This window comes from Camarhynchus parvulus, chromosome 3 (genome assembly GCF_901933205.1).
Source record: "Camarhynchus parvulus chromosome 3, STF_HiC, whole genome shotgun sequence".
Taxonomy (NCBI): domain Eukaryota; kingdom Metazoa; phylum Chordata; class Aves; order Passeriformes; family Thraupidae; genus Camarhynchus; species Camarhynchus parvulus.
Genome location: NC_044573.1, coordinates 57,454,624 through 57,474,353, shown reverse-complemented (window position 1 = coordinate 57,474,353; position 19,730 = coordinate 57,454,624). Strand labels below are relative to the sequence as shown.

The 19,730-nt window shown below is 37.2% G+C and overlaps 1 protein-coding gene across 15 annotated transcripts in view; it reads left to right on the top strand.

Annotated features, from left to right (window-relative positions):
- The window catches only part of EYA4 (EYA transcriptional coactivator and phosphatase 4), a 141,308-nt gene that overhangs the window by 17,778 nt on the left and 103,800 nt on the right, over positions 1-19,730 (top strand). For all 15 annotated transcript variants that reach the window (XM_030945634.1, XM_030945640.1, XM_030945642.1 and 12 more), the window contains exon 2: positions 651-752. In XM_030945634.1, coding sequence (XP_030801494.1) covers positions 720-752 — 33 coding nt within the window. In that variant the 5' untranslated portion in view covers positions 651-719. The remainder of the gene's footprint in view (positions 1-650; positions 753-19,730) is intronic.

Here is a 19,730-nt window from a genome sequence, read left to right as displayed (position 1 = left end):
TGATTCACAGGCAGAGCTCATGGAAAATAGAATTTCCTATTGAAGATCTCCATATTTGATGAGAATGATTCACCCTATTAGAGAAGGTATAGATGTAGCAGATAATTAGGATAATGTCTGTCATTTAGCACTTTGTAGGGAGCCGCTTGTTAGAAACCACTTTGTGTATTTAATTTAATCCTAAAGGAATTTAATGAACCTTAGAGAGGGGACTTCATGCTGATAATTGCATAATAACCTGTTTTTATGCCAGACACTTAATGGCTAAGAGGTTATCATTAAATGTGTATTAAGCAGGTCTGTTCTATAACTGTCTTTCTAAGATGTTCTCAAGGGTTATCATTTGTTGACTACTTAAACAGCTGCCTGTATTCAACATTTTACCTTTATTGGTTTGTTTTCAGAGCTATTTTTTCTCTTGAAGGAGTCAAAGAAAAGTTCCTGTTTCTGTTGGTATATTTTAGATAGTTCCCAAAATAATACTGAAAGTGTTGGAGCACTTTACATTAAAATAATCTTCATATGGGAACTTTGCTTCAGGTTTTAGTGAAACCACAACCTCCATTAGGGTGTTTGTTTATTGCAGATTTGTCTTAGAAGTGAGGACCATAAATTAACATGTTGTTTTTTAATCTTCTCTTTTAATTTAGACTGCTGAGCTGTAAATTGAAAGGAAGATAATTTCTGCTTGTGGAAGAAAAGAAAGGTGAATAACCTCAATGGAAGACTCTCAGGATCTAAGTGAACAGTCAGTAAGTATAAATGTTGCTAAATTAAATGGAATAAATTGAACTCTCTTCAACCAAGTTGTGTGAAAGGATTTTACTTTGGATTTGAAAATTGTAGTAAGATCTGGGGAAATCTTCTGAGCTCCTAGTTTTAAACCTTTTAGTTTGTACATTAAATGGTAAAAGTGGTTTTAATCTTTTTTCCCTGTTGAAATGAACAAGATCTTTGTTATGTAAGATTTTGCGGAACTGTAATTGTTAGAAGGATATAATTAAGCTACATTGGAAGAATAAAATGTTAGAAACATGCACAATGGTGTGCCTTGTTCAAGTAATTGCATTAAAATGTATCTCCATAGTGGTCTGTCAGTTTTTCCAAATCAAGGGTTACCAAAAACAGAAGCAAAATATTTCACATGGTCTGACTGGCAGATGACATACACTAATTTTTTCAGGATTCTCTTGGATTTCAAGGGGATTGTGAGAATTGGTAGTCTATCCCCTGTCCCATGTCAGAGACAGATTTTTCTTTTCACTGATGACATTTCTGGGAAAAATGGGGTGGACATTTCTTCTCGTTTTTCCTTTCTTATTTTTCCTTGCCTTTAAGGATATCTTCTTCAGATCTCCTCACCACCAGACTGCAGTTCTGAAGGGACAGGAGGCTCTGCGCAAATTCAAAACTATCTGGGCTTGCCATCCAATGTATTGGGCTTTTTAGCCCCTTAATTTTCTGCTGTTTCTTACTGCTCACAACAGGGACACATTTTGCCAGTACCATGATTCCTACGATTCTCAGCTTGGACTTAGTGTACTAAAGATGAACAAAGGGATTTAGTATTTCTATTTCTGACACGCTGAAGGAGGTTATCCGTGCAATAAACTTGAAAAGTTTGAATATATATATATATATTTTTTTAGAGACTTTTATGGGTAACACAAGTGCAAGTAAGTGGGAAGAGTTGCAGTGTTTCTAAAATGTCAGTAATTTTCTTTAATAAGGAGTACTTTGCTCCTGGCTGGGTAGCTCCTATCTGAGACTTTATCTTGGACTAGAGTTTTATTACCGATTTTAAATGGTACAGGACTGGAAAGTCTTAACAGTGTCTTAAGTCCCCATGGTGGCACTACCTGGGACAGCTGCACATATTTATGTATTTAAAGTGTTCCCAAGCAAAACTTTAGAGCCTGTAAAAGCTACATGGCTTCATAATTTAATAAAGTTTTATAAAGGTCATAAAAGATTAGGCAGAAGTTCATCTCTTGTAGTCTGTGAAACACTTTTTCTGTGGAGTATTCATGGTGTGGTTATTAATAGGAGATAGATGAGCCAGTTTAACTTACTGCAAAAAGATATTTCCATTGTAATTAAAGCGTTTTTGCAACACTGGATGCCTGATAAATACATATTTTAGAAGCAATTTTACTACCCCATCATCGTATAAGCTCTGTAGTATTTCTCATAATTCCTACATAGCTTTATGCTACATGTGAAAATGGTCTGCAGATTACCAATTGAGGTGAAATCTGTGCTGTGTTGCATATGAATGTATGATTTGCTGTCTTTTTGCTAGTGTCACAGAAAGTCATGATTCCAGACAAGTTTATTCTTCTTACTCTTCACTAACAGTGTCAGAACTTGAAGGCAATGGGTGGGAGAGCCATTTCATCACTCCCTGTATCCAGGTGGGCACTGAGACTAAAATCTCACCTAGAGCTTGGGCACTGTCCTGGGAATTGTGTGAGGCCTGTTTGCCTAGAGCAGGCACTAAGCCTTCATTTCCCAACTTCAAAAGCCATTTCACTGTTACATCATGGTTAAACTCCTCTCTTAGCCAATTTTCAAAAAAAGAAAATAGCATCTCTGGCTTAGTTCCTTAAAAGCCACAGGGCATGTCTGTGGGCTAGAGATCTCAGGAAGCAGGAGGCTTTGGTGGTTTAAACTCTAAGGTATCAGACGTATCTGCTTGAAGTGCAGCTGTGTTGTTTTGTACTGGTTAATGCATTTTATACTGGTTAGCTCTGGGCAGTTTCTGCCCATCAGGCAGGATTTCTAATTCTTGATGTGTTAAAGGAGCATAAGTACTTCATTCCAGCCTCAAAATTTCTTTTGGCAGTTAAATGCAGAATATTTAGATCATGAAAATTCATGGAGCATAAGGACCTAGCCTCTGTTGCATGTGTATTAGATTGTGTGAATAAGCATGAGTGCGAGACCTGTGCTCAAACTTGTGCTGATACCTTGGCTTTGAATAGTCTAATCCTTGGTCACTTGAAAGACTGCCTTTCTCTGCAGCTGGGATGGGTTAGAAGGTGTTTGCTTTTGCATGGTGTGTTTGATGGACAGTTGAGTTTTCTAAAGAGAAGGATTCCTTTATTGGATTAATTTCCCAGGGAATTCTGTTGAAGAATCTTTCATCTTTGGGAAAAGAAGCCAGGCACAGTTCCTTGGTATAGTGAACAAGAATAATTTTCAGGTTTTTATTTAAAGAAAGGAAATTATTCTAACTTTTGAGAGTAGATCATCCTCCTGAAGCATGATATACTGTAGTGTAGCTTTTATTCTGACAGTCTTGTCTCTAAGTTTTAGATCACTATTATTATTTTAACTCAAAAAAATACACCAATAAGAAATGATTGGTCTGTGATTCCTATCCTGAAAGTATATCAGTTAGGTGAAACTTATATCATCATACCTAAGAGCAGTTTCACAGCATCCCTGTTGCCACATGAGAAATAAATTATTTCCCTTTTGTCTCAGTGCAATGACTGCATGACCACACACTGCTTCAGGAATCTGTGCTACCCTGTTCTCAGAGCCTCTGAAGAGTTGTTTTTGACTGAATTGAGCAGCTGCTGTTTTCTGAGATGCCAGCTTGATTAGATGTAATATATATATACACACACATATATATACATACAGTATATATGTATATGTCAGTAATTCATTTATTTTTCCTATTTTTGACCAGAAGTCAGTCTACTTGTCTAATTGTTGTACTGTAGAGCCTCTGTATTGGGAAACCTCTCGTGCCCCCTTTCCTCTGCCTTCTCCTTGTTGGCAGAGGTGGGGGAATCAAGTCTTAAGATCATTCAGTGAGAAGAAGAGCCAGAATCAGAATAGAATTTATTATACTTTGGCTTTCCTGTCTCTACTCACAAGTGAATAGGTGAATGGCTCTATTTTGAAGACCAGCAGGAAAATGATGCAATTCACTAGCTGATGCAGAGTGAGCTGGGATCCATCAGGCGCAGCTGAGATCCAGTGGATCCTTGCAGTTGGCATGGAGCAGTCTGGGATGGGGCCTATCATGCTACTGTACTTTCTAGGGTGGGTGTGTATCCAAAAAAGCTCATAACTCTCTTTTCCTTTCCAATTAAGATGCAGAATATATTTGTACATCCATGCATGGAATTTTCTTCTACATTATGGAAAGGCTCAATTAATAGTATTCTGAGTCAGAAAGAGGAAAATAGTAAGACAGGTATTGCACAGATAGAAGAAAATAGCCAAATGGTCCTTTTCATTTTCTGGTGTGAGGTTTGTCACCACGTGCAGGCTACTACTTACCAAGTGAAAGAATACTTAAAACCACATCAATTTGTCTTACATGGACAGGTGGAGCTATGTTTAAGTTCTACTTGTTTTGAAATGGAAGAGAAGGAAGTTTTACAGATCTTGTATTCATGAAGAGTCTACCAATAGGGAGACAAAAGTTTTCAGGATTGGTCTTGGAGATGATGAATAAAACTATAATTTTTTTAGCACCTGAATAGTCCTCTGCTGTGCTTCGGTATAGCAGACATACTTAGGATTTTGAGAACTACAGGTTTACACTCTTTATTTTGTCTCTTTTAGTCATCACTTTCTGTTCAGTCTGTATTAGTAGAAGAAGAACAATTTGGCTGCTAACTTGCTAGTTTAGGGTTTCAAAGGGCCTTATTAGAAACTGGTGTAATTTCATCCCCTGGCCCTTTTATATAACAGCCTGCATATTTAGATTACTTCATTTTAACCTAGAATTAAACAATAGATTGCAGTGCTGTAGGACAGGACACTAGCAGATGTGAAGCTAAACCTGAATGAACTGGTTTTTATTTTTGTGACATTTGGACAATCATCCCCCTTGTGCCCTGGGTAAGTTATTTGTTTTTTATCAGATTGTACAGACTGTTATATCTGTTACTTGCATTTATGGCCCACTTGCAGATGGACGATCCTTAGCAACTTTTTTGGACAGTTTTGTTTCCCCATTTTTGTTTTGTTTTAATGTGTGAAGCTGTCAGATGTGATCCCTTTGCAGATTAGTTTTCAGCTGCAGCTCTTTCTCTGTTGCATGAGCCCTGTACCTGCAGCATTTAATCTTCTCCATATTGGGGGTGGGCAGCCTGCTAGTAGTTCAGCTGGAGCTCATTGCAAAGAAATAAAAATTACTTTTAACTCTTTACCTGAATTTTAAAATACTTTCACTGTACTGCATTGCAGCACAGCATGTTGTGGTTCTTATCTCTGTTATATCAGTATTAGTAGGACTTGGATTATTACAGGCAATTCATCTTCTCAGGTTAGTGATGTAGCTTGAAAGAGACATGGAAGTTATCTGGTCTAGCTTCTGGTCATGAAATGGTGGCAGTATGCACAAATACTTCAGTTATGAAAGCAAGGAACACTTAAGATGAGTAAGTGAAAAAAATATGTATGTAGTAAGAAAAAAATAGTTTTCTTGATGAGAGATTATATGCTTTTAATTAAAATCAGTCATTGAAGAAAAATGCCATAACTTTAACTCAGCTGTAATAGAAAGTAGTGGAAAACCAGGCTGCCTTTTTGAAGGTTTATTTCAGAGTATTATTGGGAATTGCTTAGGTATTTTACTACCTCCTTTCTACAGACACAGTAACTGGCACAGAGAGGTGGTTTGCCATAGAGGATCCAAAATTGTCACCCATTTTGAATTACAGTAGATAACAAATAAAATGTAACGCCATAATTCCTTGTCTCTCATCTAATAGGAATTTGAGGTAGAAACATCAATGTTGTTCTCTCTCAGCTGTAAGACCTTTACGTATGCAATAACAACTTCTATGAACACACTTTTTTTTTCTCTTTCCTTTGTGCTCTACCACCTCAGCATTCTGTCATTTCTATACAAAAATCCACCACTGTTCAATTTGAAGGCACTTTTTTCAAACTACATAGTAGTTTTATATATATTTTATTTCTGTCATTTACCAAATGGGACAGACCAAATGAGGCAGCACTCAGAAGCAATTAATGCATTTTGACATGCAGAATAAACTGAGTAGACTTGTGTGTGGTGTGAATTGCATATCATTGGAGAAATTGTTTGGCGTGAAAGATACACATGTTCACTGTTGACATGCATGTAGTAGAAACGTGCATTTTTTCTAAGTTGATTAAAATTCTAATTTGAAAGCACATTCCTTTAGAAGCTAAGTAAGCAATCTCTTGAAAATGTATCCAAGAGAATTCTACAGAATAATATCCATGGCTTGTAAACTTGCAAGATGGGATGAGAGCAGGGTTGGCAAACAGAAATGCTCCTATCATTGTCACTGTCACGTTTCCTCTGGTTCAGCTCTCTTCCTGTCTCCTGGAAGATGTTACTGTGTCAGTATCAGAGGTTTAAATGGAAAGACACTGTATGGGCTTTATTTAATAACAAGGAAAACCAATAAAAGAAAATGTTCTGCTGTCACACACTGTCCTTGGACTGCTGACAAGGACTGACACATAGCTACTATATAGCTTGTTATGGTTGGTATTTCTGGCTCCAGAGAGGCCCCAGACTAGAATTTTAGGGATAGAACTACTTGGGAAAATTGCCACTGCCAGAAGCTACATCAACTTTCCTCAAGGGGTCTGCACAGGGGTCTCCAGGCTTCCTGGAGCATGAAATTCTCTATTACTGGTGATGTAACAGCCCTGATGTGATATGGATAGCAAAGGTGACTTGTATTGTAACAGATAACACCACTAGAAAAAATAATGACAAAAATTTGAAGATGAAAAAAAGTTGTCAAGGCCTGAAAACAGGGCCAGCTTAGACCTTCTCTGAATCTTCCACAAGGACCTGTTCACCTAAGAAAAGGTTTGTATCTGTGCATGCATACATGCATGATTTGGAACATGTGAGTCAGTCTAATAAAAGTATTATCTCTCTCTATAAATGGTGCTCTTTTAGAATAAATCAGAACCTGACAGACACATTCCAAGCTCTGCAGATGAATTTTGCTTGTAGGATATTATACTTGCTCAAGCATTTAAAATACCACATTTATAGATCCTATACTTCTAATTTATTTTAATATTGAATTTTAACTTACTCACCAAATTTCCAGAAGGGTCCACATTTGACATATTTGTGAATGAAAAATGGAAATCCAAGTTTCATTAGCACAGAGATTGTATATCACCTTAGGCTTCTGATTTTGACAGTGTCCGGGTGGAGTTAACATGTTCAGAAATACTTTCTTCTTCAGTAAAAAGGGGTCAGGGTTTTGTAATGAAAGCAAAATATTCAACAAAATGACAGTAAATCAATCTTCTCTAGATTTTTCATTTTGCCAGGCTAAATGCCCAGTGCCTTCATGCCTATTAAATAACTAAGTCTACATTTTCACATGAAAAGCATGGTTTACACTGAACAGACATTAGGTTTCTTCTCATTTGATTATTATGAAAAGTCCAGATGCAGCAGTGTGCTGAAGAATGTGTGGGACTTAGGGGATATGATTAAGCCCACTTAAATCAATGGGATTTTTCATGTGCTTTAAGTTAGGCATGTGCTTAAATACTTTTCTGGAAAAGACTTGGAAATACAGTACAAAATAAAGGCAATAATTTCAGAAATATTTTACTAGCAAATACATCTGAATGATTTGTAGCTGCAGCTAATATTTATCCAGCATCATGTAACAGTCATGGTTTCTTTCTTCTTGTTATAGTGGCTTTTATCTGAGCTCTACCTACATATCAAGTGGTTGACTTGCAAATCAACTTGTATTAAAAAAGAGAAGAATGACAGGCAGAAATATGAAATAATTTTTAAATAATAAAATTATGCTAGGCAAAGAATCTAATTTCCTATTTTATGAAGTATGTCTTAAACATATTGGGCACATGCAGACCATTAAACCACACTCACATCCTTGTCCTCTCTTATATTTGGTTAAATCTTCAGCAATGTGAAGATGACGTTAAAATCAATGAAATGTTTCGGCTACAGTGAGTGGAAATAGTTTTGCCATAATATAACTTAAGGCAGAATTTTTCCCAGAGGATCCCATTGGAATAACAATTTGAAACTCATGCTGTTTATTTATTTATTTATTAAATAATTTATTTTAAGAATTGTTCATGCTCCTCCATACTCTTGAAAGCAACACCTAATGCTCTATGAGAATATTGTCATGGCAGCATCCTTTGCCTTGTGTTAGCACTTGGACTTCAGCAGTGATTGTGCTTTAGTCAAACAGGTCACCAACCCAAATATGAAGCAGCTTGCATCTGAGAGACCCAGAGATTTGTGTTGGAGTGCTACTCTTACAAAGGCAAGCTCTAGGGGAGAAACTAAGAAACTAGGTGTGTTTAAGGGAAGGCTGAACAAACCTCTTCTTAAATGTGGCAGCAAATCTTGTTTATCGTATCTCTCCCTTTCTTTTTTTTTGTGTGTGATAACAGCAGAGGAATGAATGTTAGTGGACCATGATTTTTTTATTCTTTTTGGTTTTTTTGTTTGGTTTTGGTACTGGAAGCAGTGACTAATGGGATTTCTGTCATGAAAACGAGCATCTTTTCTAGTTCAGGTCTTTATTGTTCCTGTTTTTGTGAAACCTTACTTGGCTTTAAATTTTTATTCTTTGGTCCTGGGCCACATGAATTTTTTCTTTATGTGATTCAGTCAAAGTATACAAGAGAAGGAGCTAAAGAAAACATCACTTATTTCTGAAATGAAAAAGAACGTTTATCCTTTTTCAGTTAGTGATGATGTTAAACAACTTGTACAGGTTTTCAAGTTTCAGTTTGTCATGAAGTCACCTTCCCTGTGGAACTTCTTATGGCTTGCAGAGAAATGTGCTGGGCAGCCACCTGAGCTTTTGGGGATTTGCATAGTAACGGCCCGCAGCCTGTGAGCCTGGTGTTGCTGGACATAGCAGTGTAAATAATAAATTCCATCCAATAAAAAGTCAAACCATGCTTGTAGTCCAAAGTCCAGTAATCTGTGCTTTTAACTGTTTTCAGGGATCCTTTTTACTGACTGTGCAAATAGGATTTGTGCATTTACCCGCCCAGATATGATCAAGTGTGAGAAAGAACTTCTCACTAAATGGTGATCCTTACAGTTAGGAAAATCTCTTATTCTTTTTTCCATTCATTCAAAGATTCTTACTCTGTAAAAATTCTTTCAGCAGCCTGTGCCTTGAATGCAGCACATTGCTTTCCCAGCAGTTCAGGCCTTTGCTTGAATGGAATGGGCTCTAATTTCCTCTCCTCCTTTTTGATTTGTTTTCTTTCAGTTGTGAAGTAAACTTGACAGTGTGACAATTTTTGAAACAGTGAAATTAATTCTGTACTTAAATGTGTGGAGTATTTCTATCATTCAGTGGGTTTTACCATAAGAGGGAGTAATGTGTTCTGTAGTTAATGGCCAGTTATATTGGTATTCTCTGTTTTGCATCGACCACTATTAACTGCATTTATGTAAACAGCCTGACCCTGACAGGCCCTGATGCTTTAGGGGCACCTGAGCTTCCCTTGCTTTCCCTGGTGGCCATGGACCATTCCAGGAGGCTTTTAATTTCATGAACTGGATTCACTCAGCCTTCACCGCACTGGACACAGGAGCCTCTGTTCTCAGGGAAGTCCAGCACACAGGAAGAGTGAATGCTGTGCAGTCAGTCAGATGCTGTATACAGGGGTACAAGTGTTCAGGACCTTGCATCCAGCTACAGTTTCCCTTCACATACATTTAATCAGTTTCTAATACACACACTGAGATACTGGTTAACAGCTTCCATTATCTATCTATTTACTTTTCAAGATATTAGTTACTCAGGCTAAGCTCAAGTCATTAGCACATTCACAAGTTCAGTTTATGCTAAATAATCTTAAATAATCTTAAATAATGTATTTGTTTATATCTTTCTGTATGTTTTTTTCTTCCATGTAGCAATAGTGGTTGGGGTGGTGCTGGAGCTTTGGTGGGCTATGGACATGCAGATATCCTGCTGTTTATCCTGTGGTCTAAGTGCTTGTCTGCCATGTTCTGAAATTCATTGCCCTGGTTAAACAGCTTTGATAATGAGTTTTAGTGGGTTTTTACTGCATCAGTGTAAAACTGATGATTAACTTGTAGCCTCTGTAGTGTAGCACCTGCATCTACAAGTTTCATAAAAATAAAACTAATTTTATCCCCTCATCTCATATCTTTGAAGGTGCAAGATTGAGTTTGTCATTTCAAATTGAATGCTTATTAATAACTGTAGTAAATGATAATTTAGACCATACTCTTTGGGGCATCACAAGTGAATATCATAGGCTACTTGTTTTCAAGAAGCTGATTCCATATTGCATTTCATGCATAACTTGTTTTTAAGTCAAGGAATCCAGAGTTTAATTAATTGAAGGAAAATTTTACATTTTCCTTGCAAGATAATAGATTTAATCTGAAGATAACTGCAAGTTGAAAGTAGAAGTAGAGGAAATAGTCCTTGTAGGATCAAGGGCAGTTATGTGATGCACCACTGGCTAATTGTTCAAAAACCCTTCAGTTCTTCTTAGTACTAGGGTTCAACAATACTCAATTTTGATAAAAGCAAACACATGAAGACTTAACATTGACCTGAACTTCCCAGGTTGAAATAATACCTAATTTTAGATTTAGCAGGGTAGAATTAGCAAATATTTTGAGAACTTTATACTGAACTATTTACTGAAAATCTCCTCGTTCATGTAATTAAACTGTGTTTTAAAACATGTCTATGGAAGCAGTGTATTGCAATAATGTTACACTTCATCTGCTTTTCTGATGCTGCTGGATATCTTCTGTTTTAGACATTAACCATATAAAGAGTTCCGCTGAAAGTCCTGGTGTTGTGCTGTGATAAATAAAACTGAATAATTGCATAACAAGGCATTTACCTGATATAATAGATTTGAAGAAGTGACTTGTTTCTAGTTGATAGTCTATAGATCTGCTTTGTATTATTTTTTGTCTAAATACCTGTGTATTGATAAAAGAAGACTTAGAATTGCTTAAAATATAGGCACTTGGAAAATTTTGTAGCAATGCAGCTGCAGTTAACCAGTTACATCTACAAAAATGGAATGGAAATCTAGAGCCTGATTCCAACATAGTTACGCAGCTGTAAAATTTACCTATTGTTGAAAGTAGGGTATCAAGCAGAGCTGCCATCCAAAAAGCTTATGTCAGCACTTAAAAAGAGAAGGTGAAAAGAAGTATGTTTAGATTGTGCTAATCACTACTTTCATGTTCTGTGGTGTGTGGGAAATTGTGTATTTTTTCAGACAAGGAAATCTTGATGTGGTCAACATGCTAAAATAGATAATAATAAAAACCAGACTATGATGTCAGGAAGCTTGTACTACACGATCCTTAATGGATGAATGAATTCCTCATGCCTACCATGCAGGTCAATAAGATCTCTCTAAAATTTTGTATCTACATTGAGTTCCATTTGTAACTGGTCTTGCAATAATATTCAGTCAGTACTGCAGATATGACCTGATTGTGGATCTGTAAATCAATCTGCAAAATTCAGCATGCTTACCTGTAGGACTATGGAGCTGAGAAATAAATGTAATTATCCCAGGGGCAGTGCTATATTCCTTGCTGTCTGGTTTCACCTAACATGATGTGCACTGAAGAGAAAGGATGCCAGATGGCTGGGAAAGAGCGCATCCCAGCTTCTTTAAAATCACCAGTTACAGAAATCCATCTGGCATATGCCAAGAGCAGGAGCTGACCAACTTGCTGTCCTGTGATTTCCAGCAGTCTCAAGAGACTGTTCTTGGGGTATTGAGTGAATATGTGATGCAGTACCCAACCAGGAGCACTGGAGCATTTCAAAACATCTGAACTTTTCAGCTGAGTGCTTTACAGTCTTCAGAAATTATACTTGCTCATAACATGGTTTCAGAAAAAGATAAGAAAAATATCAACATCTGTAATACTTTCCTCAGTTCTCTTGGAAAATGTACATTTTCACAGAGGAAATCATCAATGGAGAGTATACATAGGAGTGCATGGGTTGTGGGTGATTATCCTGCACATTTTCAGTGCTGAAAGAAAGCAAAAGATGGAAAATAGCATCCATGGGGAAAAAGGTAACCAACTGTGTAAATGATGAGTGTGAGGATACTTTGACCAAATATATACAGTAATGTAGAAAAGTAAAATGCAGCAATGCTGCCTGCTGGGGTGAATAACACAGACAGGTCTCCTTAGTTGTTGGTTTCACTAAGCCACTGTGTTTACTCTTCATTTTTTATACTTTTCAGTGGTTCTGCTGTAGCAAAACATCAAAGTGCCATGACTGAGTAATACTTGAAAAATGAAATGTATGTCATCTAGGAGAGGCTATTGGAACATTGTCTGATGTTTGGAGCTAACTTTGTCTCTTCCTAGTATTTACTTATTCATTTACTGCTAGTTGCTGGGAGAGAATGGTAGAATAAGTCCCTGCTATTCTGCTGCTGCTCAGTGGTAGCTTTTGAGCTTAATCTTAACAAAAAATGTATCTCAGACAATCAGACCATTATTAAAATTTGAAGTTCATTAGAGGCACAAATATGTTAGTATATGCAGAGAAAACCTCCAGCTGCTTCATCTTTCTTTTAGGTTGGGAATTCTTTTTTTCATATCTTTCCTTCTGTCTTTCTCAGGGGAGCATAACCAGTTACCCTTGTAATTTGGGGTCAGAAAATGGTCTTCAACACATGCCACAGTGCAAAGCAGGGAGGGAAGGTTTCTGTGTACATTTGTGTAAAGAAGGGTGTTTTATGTGGTGATAAGAACCTCTGCAGTTATATTTTCTCCTTTTACAAATACTGCTACAGAGATAAGGCCTTTGTATTTGGCTACATAGAGAGTTTACTGTCGTGTGAAGACCAAAACCAGTAAGCTTTGTCCAGCTGGGGGAAAGGACTGCACTGTCTTTTCATTTATAAATGTTAGTAGTGTCACCTGGTAAGTTTGCATGTATGATTTTTCTGCTTTTCCAGAAGAAAATGCCTCCATTCAAATTAGAGGAGCCCAATGAGTGATTTACCCAATTCCAGACTGAGGTATGCTTGTGAGTTTGAATACATGAACTCCACTGGAACTTGGCTTTATTCCCAGGGCTTCCCATTTAACATCATATGGTACATGCTGTGAAGGGATAATGCCCTGTAAGTCAGAGACTTATTGATGTCAGATTAAAGGGGAAAAGGGAGAAAAGATCCATCTTAGAAATTAAGAGAGGCTGTAGCTGCCTTCCACATGGAAAGCAAATGACGGAATAACTCATTCTTGCATTCCTGGAACAGACTGGACTATTCTGCATTAATAAAAATACAAAAGTGAATATAAAAAGTGCAGTAGTCGTATAGATGGTGTAGATGTCATGTGGGCTTGCAACCATTCTTCAACTTTTTTCTGCTTTTTGTACTTCTCTTAGCTGCCTGAAGAAAGCTACAAATATACACACTATTCTAATGACAGTATTTACTAGAACACAGGAGATTACTGCTGTGCTTTCTCCACTCAGTACCCATGCAAGTAATGTGTAGCGAAGAAGATGAGCCTTTTTGGTGCAGAGAAGTGGAAATCATTGTGGCACAATTAGAATTAAAGGGTTCTGGTTTAGGTGGTATAATAAGAAAGCATGGAAAATATGTGTCTGCTCTACCCAACCATCTTTCTATCCCTATCTACCTCCGTACCATATAAAGAAACACACTTTTCACACTTGCTGTCAGTGTAAACAGTTTAATGTATAATATTTAGTGGAGATGGTTTGAAGATAGTTTTTTTAATTAATTGGTTTTAACATCTCTTACATCCCTGACAAAAAAAATCGCTGTTTAAATACTGAAGTATGTTAATATTTTAAATATTGAATTTTGATAAGCCAGTAAGCATCTGCTAACTCAGTAGAAAATTCTATCAAAATAACAGTAAACAAAGAAACAAAATACATGGTAACCAAAGCAAAACCTACAGATACTTCATTGTATTATGCAGCAGAACTAGCAAGTATGTGCGCTTTATGTGCTATTGTTTTGTAGTTCATACTGGAAATATTTGACATTTGAGCAAATTCAACCTAAGGATGAGAGAAAATCAGGCAAATTTTTTGAAATGTAATCAAGTACTTTTGCACTGCAATAGCATGCGTGCCTAGCATGTATCTGTAAATTCTTGCTAGTAAGAGAAATAATTGGTGCAAAGAATGAGTTGAAGAGAATAATGAAGAAAAACAAAATCCAACCCAGAGTATTTGTAATTAGTATGGCTGTAGGATGTGATGGGATTTGAGCACCACAGAAGGAATCAACCTCAGAGAAGCTGTTATACTATAGTCTTCATATTCAGAGAAGAGGAACTTCGGCATCCTTATTTGCCATACTAAAAGCACGCAGTAAAGAAGCTGCTGCATGATTGCATGGGTTTGTGGCTGGATACATGATCCTTTAGAGATCCTTCAGTGATTGTGACATGATGATAAGTAAAGCCTTTGGAAACTCTAAGTCAGACTGTGGTAGCAATGCATTAATTGGAACACAGACTTTGCAACCCTCTGCTGTTTCTGTCCTACCTACTTGTCATGTTGCTGTGGCTTGAAGAGAACCTTGCTTCTCTCTCTGAAGTACATCTGCAGCCCTGGTGTTCTGCTCAAGTTATGCCCACCTTTCCATTATGCAGGGTTGGGTTGGCCATCAGGATCTCAGTTCATGAAGGCTGCCCATTCAAAAAGCTGTCCTGATGATTTAGTTGCATAATGTGTTGATTTGGTAAGTGTAACTAAAAAATAATATTACCATGGCTTTCAATCTTTCAAGATTGATTTGAGTAAGTATGCTTAATAGCACTGCAATTGAATTGTACAAAGTCCTCTGCATTTTAATAGATGGACTGATTGCAAAAACATGTTAGTAATGTTGTGTGAGTTTATGTAGCTTCTGGTTGTGAAATACAAAGTTTAGAATATCCAATACTTAATAAAATTTCTGCTGTTTTTAGTGTTAATAAAAATTGCCAAGGAATGAAACTGCAGCATTTATTAAAATTATGTTTCTCTTGCATTGGAGATTACAGATCTAGCCTTTATCTCTGATCAAAGCTTTTGTGGGCAGCAGCATATTTTTGAACTTTGTGGCTCTTAGTGTAAAGTTTTGAATGGCTCTGCTGTTACATACTTTTATTCAGCTTTAAATTGTTTTTTAGTCATAGAAAGTCAGTGTGTACTAGGTGAAAATCCCTTTTTAGCAAAAGAGTTATTTGAAACTAAATGAGGGGTCTGGTATTTCCATACATAGGCATAATTACCATTCTAAGACTTGGGTTTCCCCGTGCAGACCACAGGGTTTTCCTGCTGGTTTATAATCACATGCAGATATGACAGCATATCTAAACTTGGCATTTTTCAGACCTTGCCAGTGGCTCTTAATCCGTCTGGCCCCTTCCATGTCCTCAGTCAGCTTCCCGCTTTGCCTGGAGCAACTGCTGAGCAACTTCACTTGCTGGTGGCCACCTTGTTTAGCAGCTTTGGATTTCTCAGAGAGTAGGATTGAAAGGAAGGGAAAATGCAAAGTTTTTGCTCTGTACTGCTGCTAGTGAAAAAGGAAAGTCCTTCTTGACGTCTTCCCTGTTGCTTGATCAACACATCTGGACTTGTGTCCTTCCTTGCCTCCCAGTTTGTGCTGGCTCTAACTGGGTGTGCATCAGTAGATTCAAACCATGTGACAAGCAGCTCTTTGGTCACCAGCCATTTATCCCCATTTTATCAATATGCCCAAAGATGTCCATCTGCTGGAAAATTAAACAATGTGAACAAAAGGGGCTCTGCACCTATTCCAGCACTTTTCTGCAGTGGATTAGGTATGTGAAGACACCAAATGGGTGCCAGGATCTGATCATACTCAGGTCTCCTTTTGCCCATGCTGCGTTTTACAGAGCAGTATGCTCAGCTGTTCTGCTTTAAGCAGCGCATCATATCTTAAAAAATATGAAGGTACATAAATGAAAGCTTATGCTCTGGAGCTAAGTTCCCAGTTACTTTTACTCATGCATTTTATGTCTGTTATACCCATTTCCTATGGTACTATGGATCTGATTCAGAAAAGCATATAAGCATGTGCTTAATTAAGTGCTTTCCTGAATAGGTATGCTTTCCTGAATTGGAGCCCATGAGTAACTGGCATGTGGGCTGTAATCTCCCACCTGGGACATTCTGGGGGTGGATATTAGAAGACAAACCTGGTTTTTTCTACTTTTCCTGCTTTCTGGAAGTCTCCTCCTCCTCTAGATGATTTCAGATTTTGATAAAGTGCATTCATCTGTGAGCTGAATCAGGCTTTATATTTATGGTATTCATCATTTAAATCCCTTTGTTTTGAATAAATACAGGTTGTAATTGATAGAAAGTATATTTGCATTTCATGCTAGAAAGCTAGATGCCATGGATATTCTTAAAAGAAATTTAAGAAAGCTTTATTCTTAATTTGGAAATCACTTTCATAGCCTTAGTTTTGGTATTTAGTACAGCTTAGTGTTTTTTACAACAAAATTAATTTAGTTATTTCGAAGATCATGTGATTGACTGCCCAAAGTGTGTTCTTTGGCACAGGTCCAGATTCTTGTTCTCTTTTGGAAGTGTTACGGCTGCAATAAATTTGATTTCACCCTTGATAATTTCTATAATGTGTAGTAATCATGTATTGCTGATTTAATGTTGTTGCCTTTCTACTCAGGAAAAAAAAGGTCACAAATCACAAAGTTGCAAATGTTATTTTATTTACCACACTTAAGTAGTTGTATATACATGAAATTCAAATATGCTTCAAGATTTGTTTGGTGTCTAGTTTTGGGAGGTTATTCAAATAACATAAACTCTGCAGTTTGCATGTTACTTGTCACTTCTGAGAATTCTGATAGGTTCCACTGTTTCCTTTGAGGTCTCTGTTGAGTATTTAATGGAAAAAATGCAAATAATCCAGAAGATTTGCCTCTATATTCACTAAACACATAATATTCTTTATTCTTGGCAATGTAATAGAATATTACAAAGTACATGTATCCAAAAGGATCTTTAGATGAGTGGAAAGAAAAGTTGGCTTTTTATTTTAGTAAGTTTTTTGTTTTTGTTTTTGTTTTTTTGTTTTTGTTTTTGTTTTTGTTTTGGTAAAGCTGTTCTGTGGTCTTGGTGAGGTTATGCTCATTTCATAGTTGTAAAATTTCTTCCAAACTGCTTTTCTGTTGCATAGTTAACAATCTTTTGCATTGCTCACACAGACACATCTTAACATTGTAAGCTTTTTTTTTTTCCTTTCCTGGAAAAATGTTTAATACTCTATAAACTTTGCTAAAGAGATTGTCTTAGAAGGGAAACTTAGCCTGGGAGCAGAGGGGAAGACTACAAAAAGGAGAGTGACCAAACCACCTCTCCCAGGTCCCAGTGTTGTCTGTGGTAATGTGGGACTTCCTCCATGGAGGCTGGTAGCACTTGCTGGCCGAACATTACCACCTCTGTGTTAGTCTCATTAAAGACAATTTTTGGCAGGTAAGATGGATTATGTGCTTCCCCTGGCTAGCAGTTGTTAATGAGTGGGTTTGGATGCTGCTTTGCAGCCCTCTGGAGCACAGGTTGTTCGAGGCCTTGGCACAGTCGCTGGCACAGTCCTGCCATGCCCATGTGCCACCCCTATGTGGTCATGGACCATTTTTTGGCATATTTAAACCTGTCCTCTGCTGAAGACCCCTGCTTGTAGCTTATGCACCTGGTAGCAAAGAAAGGACTTTGAACTTCTCCCTTTTCATGGTATTTCTGGCTGCTACCTGTTTTACAGCTTTTTAAGAGGAGGTATCAGTAGAGAAGATACAGTTTCCTTATTCAACCTTTAGGGCATGAGATGCTGTGGTCACACTGGAGCAGTAGCCTCATTTTTGTAACCCTTGAGGCGCAAGAGCTACTAAATGAAGAGGATCATGAGACATTATAAGTCAACATAACCAGAAAAAATTGTGATTTCCTCTCAGGAAGAAATTTATTACAAGACAACACCTCTGTGGCTTCTGTTTCACCTATTTTTTTTAATTTATTTCCCTCTTCTGTAAGTAGAAAAATAAGGCAAAAGGCATAAAACAACCTTTCAAGGGCATCTTTCCTCAGCTGCCCATTCATCCTGACAGGTTTTGCGAAACCAGAACTTTCCTTAGCTTCATTAGCTGCAAAGGAAGGTCCTTCTTTCCTTTGTTGTTCAGAGCACATTTTAAATAATTTAATAAGCACAAGTGATTAAAGCATTAAGAATTAAAGTAGCTTCAGAATGAGACTGTGGTAATGGAGAAGCATTGCCTAACTTCCCAGCTGAGCAGAAAATGGGAAAAAGCCTTACCTATTCACCTAACTCCTGTTAGAGGGACAAGGGATTAATGGAAAGAACCTGACTCAAAACCACATTTTTAGAAAAGATAATTCAGAACAATGCTTCTTGAGTTAAATTTTCATGCTCGCTCCTCTGTGAGTTCATCCTTAGAAAGCAGGACATATTTTTGGCAGCATATATTTTACTAGAAAATCCTAAAATAAAAATATCAGTCCTTACTTTTTCAAGATTTTGGTCATCGGTGTCACCCTAACATACTTTCAACTCTTCATTAATAATTAAGTTTTCTGAGTCTTCACAGAACATTGCTAAATAAGTAATAGAAAGACTGTTAATGAAAATGCTGGTTTTACTATGAGATGGATGCAAGAAAAAATTACTCTGAGGGGAAAACATTTACACCAAAATGTAAATTATTGTTACACTTTGTATCCAGTGGATACAGAGCAGTGTTCTCTCTTTAACACTGAATGTCAAAACCAACATCTACTAATTTCTTGGTCTGCTGCTGAATGAGGTAATATGAACAATTCTATGAAGATATAATTTGTACTAAAATAATTGCATTTATTTGATGAATTGCTAAACTTCAGGAAAGTCATTCAAAGAAGAATTGGTAAGAAGGCAATCTATTTTTAGTTGTGGTCCCATAACTATATATAGCATGAAATAAAATTATTCCCAGGGAGACAAAATCAAAAGGAATCATAATCGATATCCATAGGAGATGGAAAGCTCTCAAGAGGTGAAATAAGCTTTTCTTTTTTTGAATAGAGCTTTGAGAGACTGAGCAGAATTACAGTAGCAAGTGCATCCCCTTCCTTTTCCAGTTTCTTTTCTCTTCCTCTTCCACCTCTGTTCCTTCTAATTTGTGACTCTGGCAGTGGAAAAGAGTTAAATATCTCATTTCAGTGACAGCATTGTTTCATGTCACTGCTGAGCATTGCTCTCATGCCTCAAAGGGCCTGGGGGAGGTCCTGTGGCAGGGGGGTTGAAACCAGATGTACTATAAGGTCCCTTCCAACCCAAACCATTCTAATAATTCTGTGATTCTAAAGGGAATAAGGGCAGGGAATGCCTAACAAACCCAAATCTTTCCCAGTAAAGCAGCCTGAAGTACCAAGCATCAACTGCTGTTGTCCTTGTCTGAGTGGTCCAAGAAATCACTCAGGTGTGTTGTCTAAAATGTGGCATCTCTGTTCCTTTGAATTTTCCTGTTATCAGTATAAAATGTTTTTTGTGCAAGAGACAGCAATAACAGCAATTACTGATTTGAAGGCAGGTGGCTGTGGGCTCTGTGTTTCTTCTCCCTGTGTCTTTGTATGCTTTCTGCTTGTGTTCAGTTGCAGTCATTCCTTGCTGGAGAA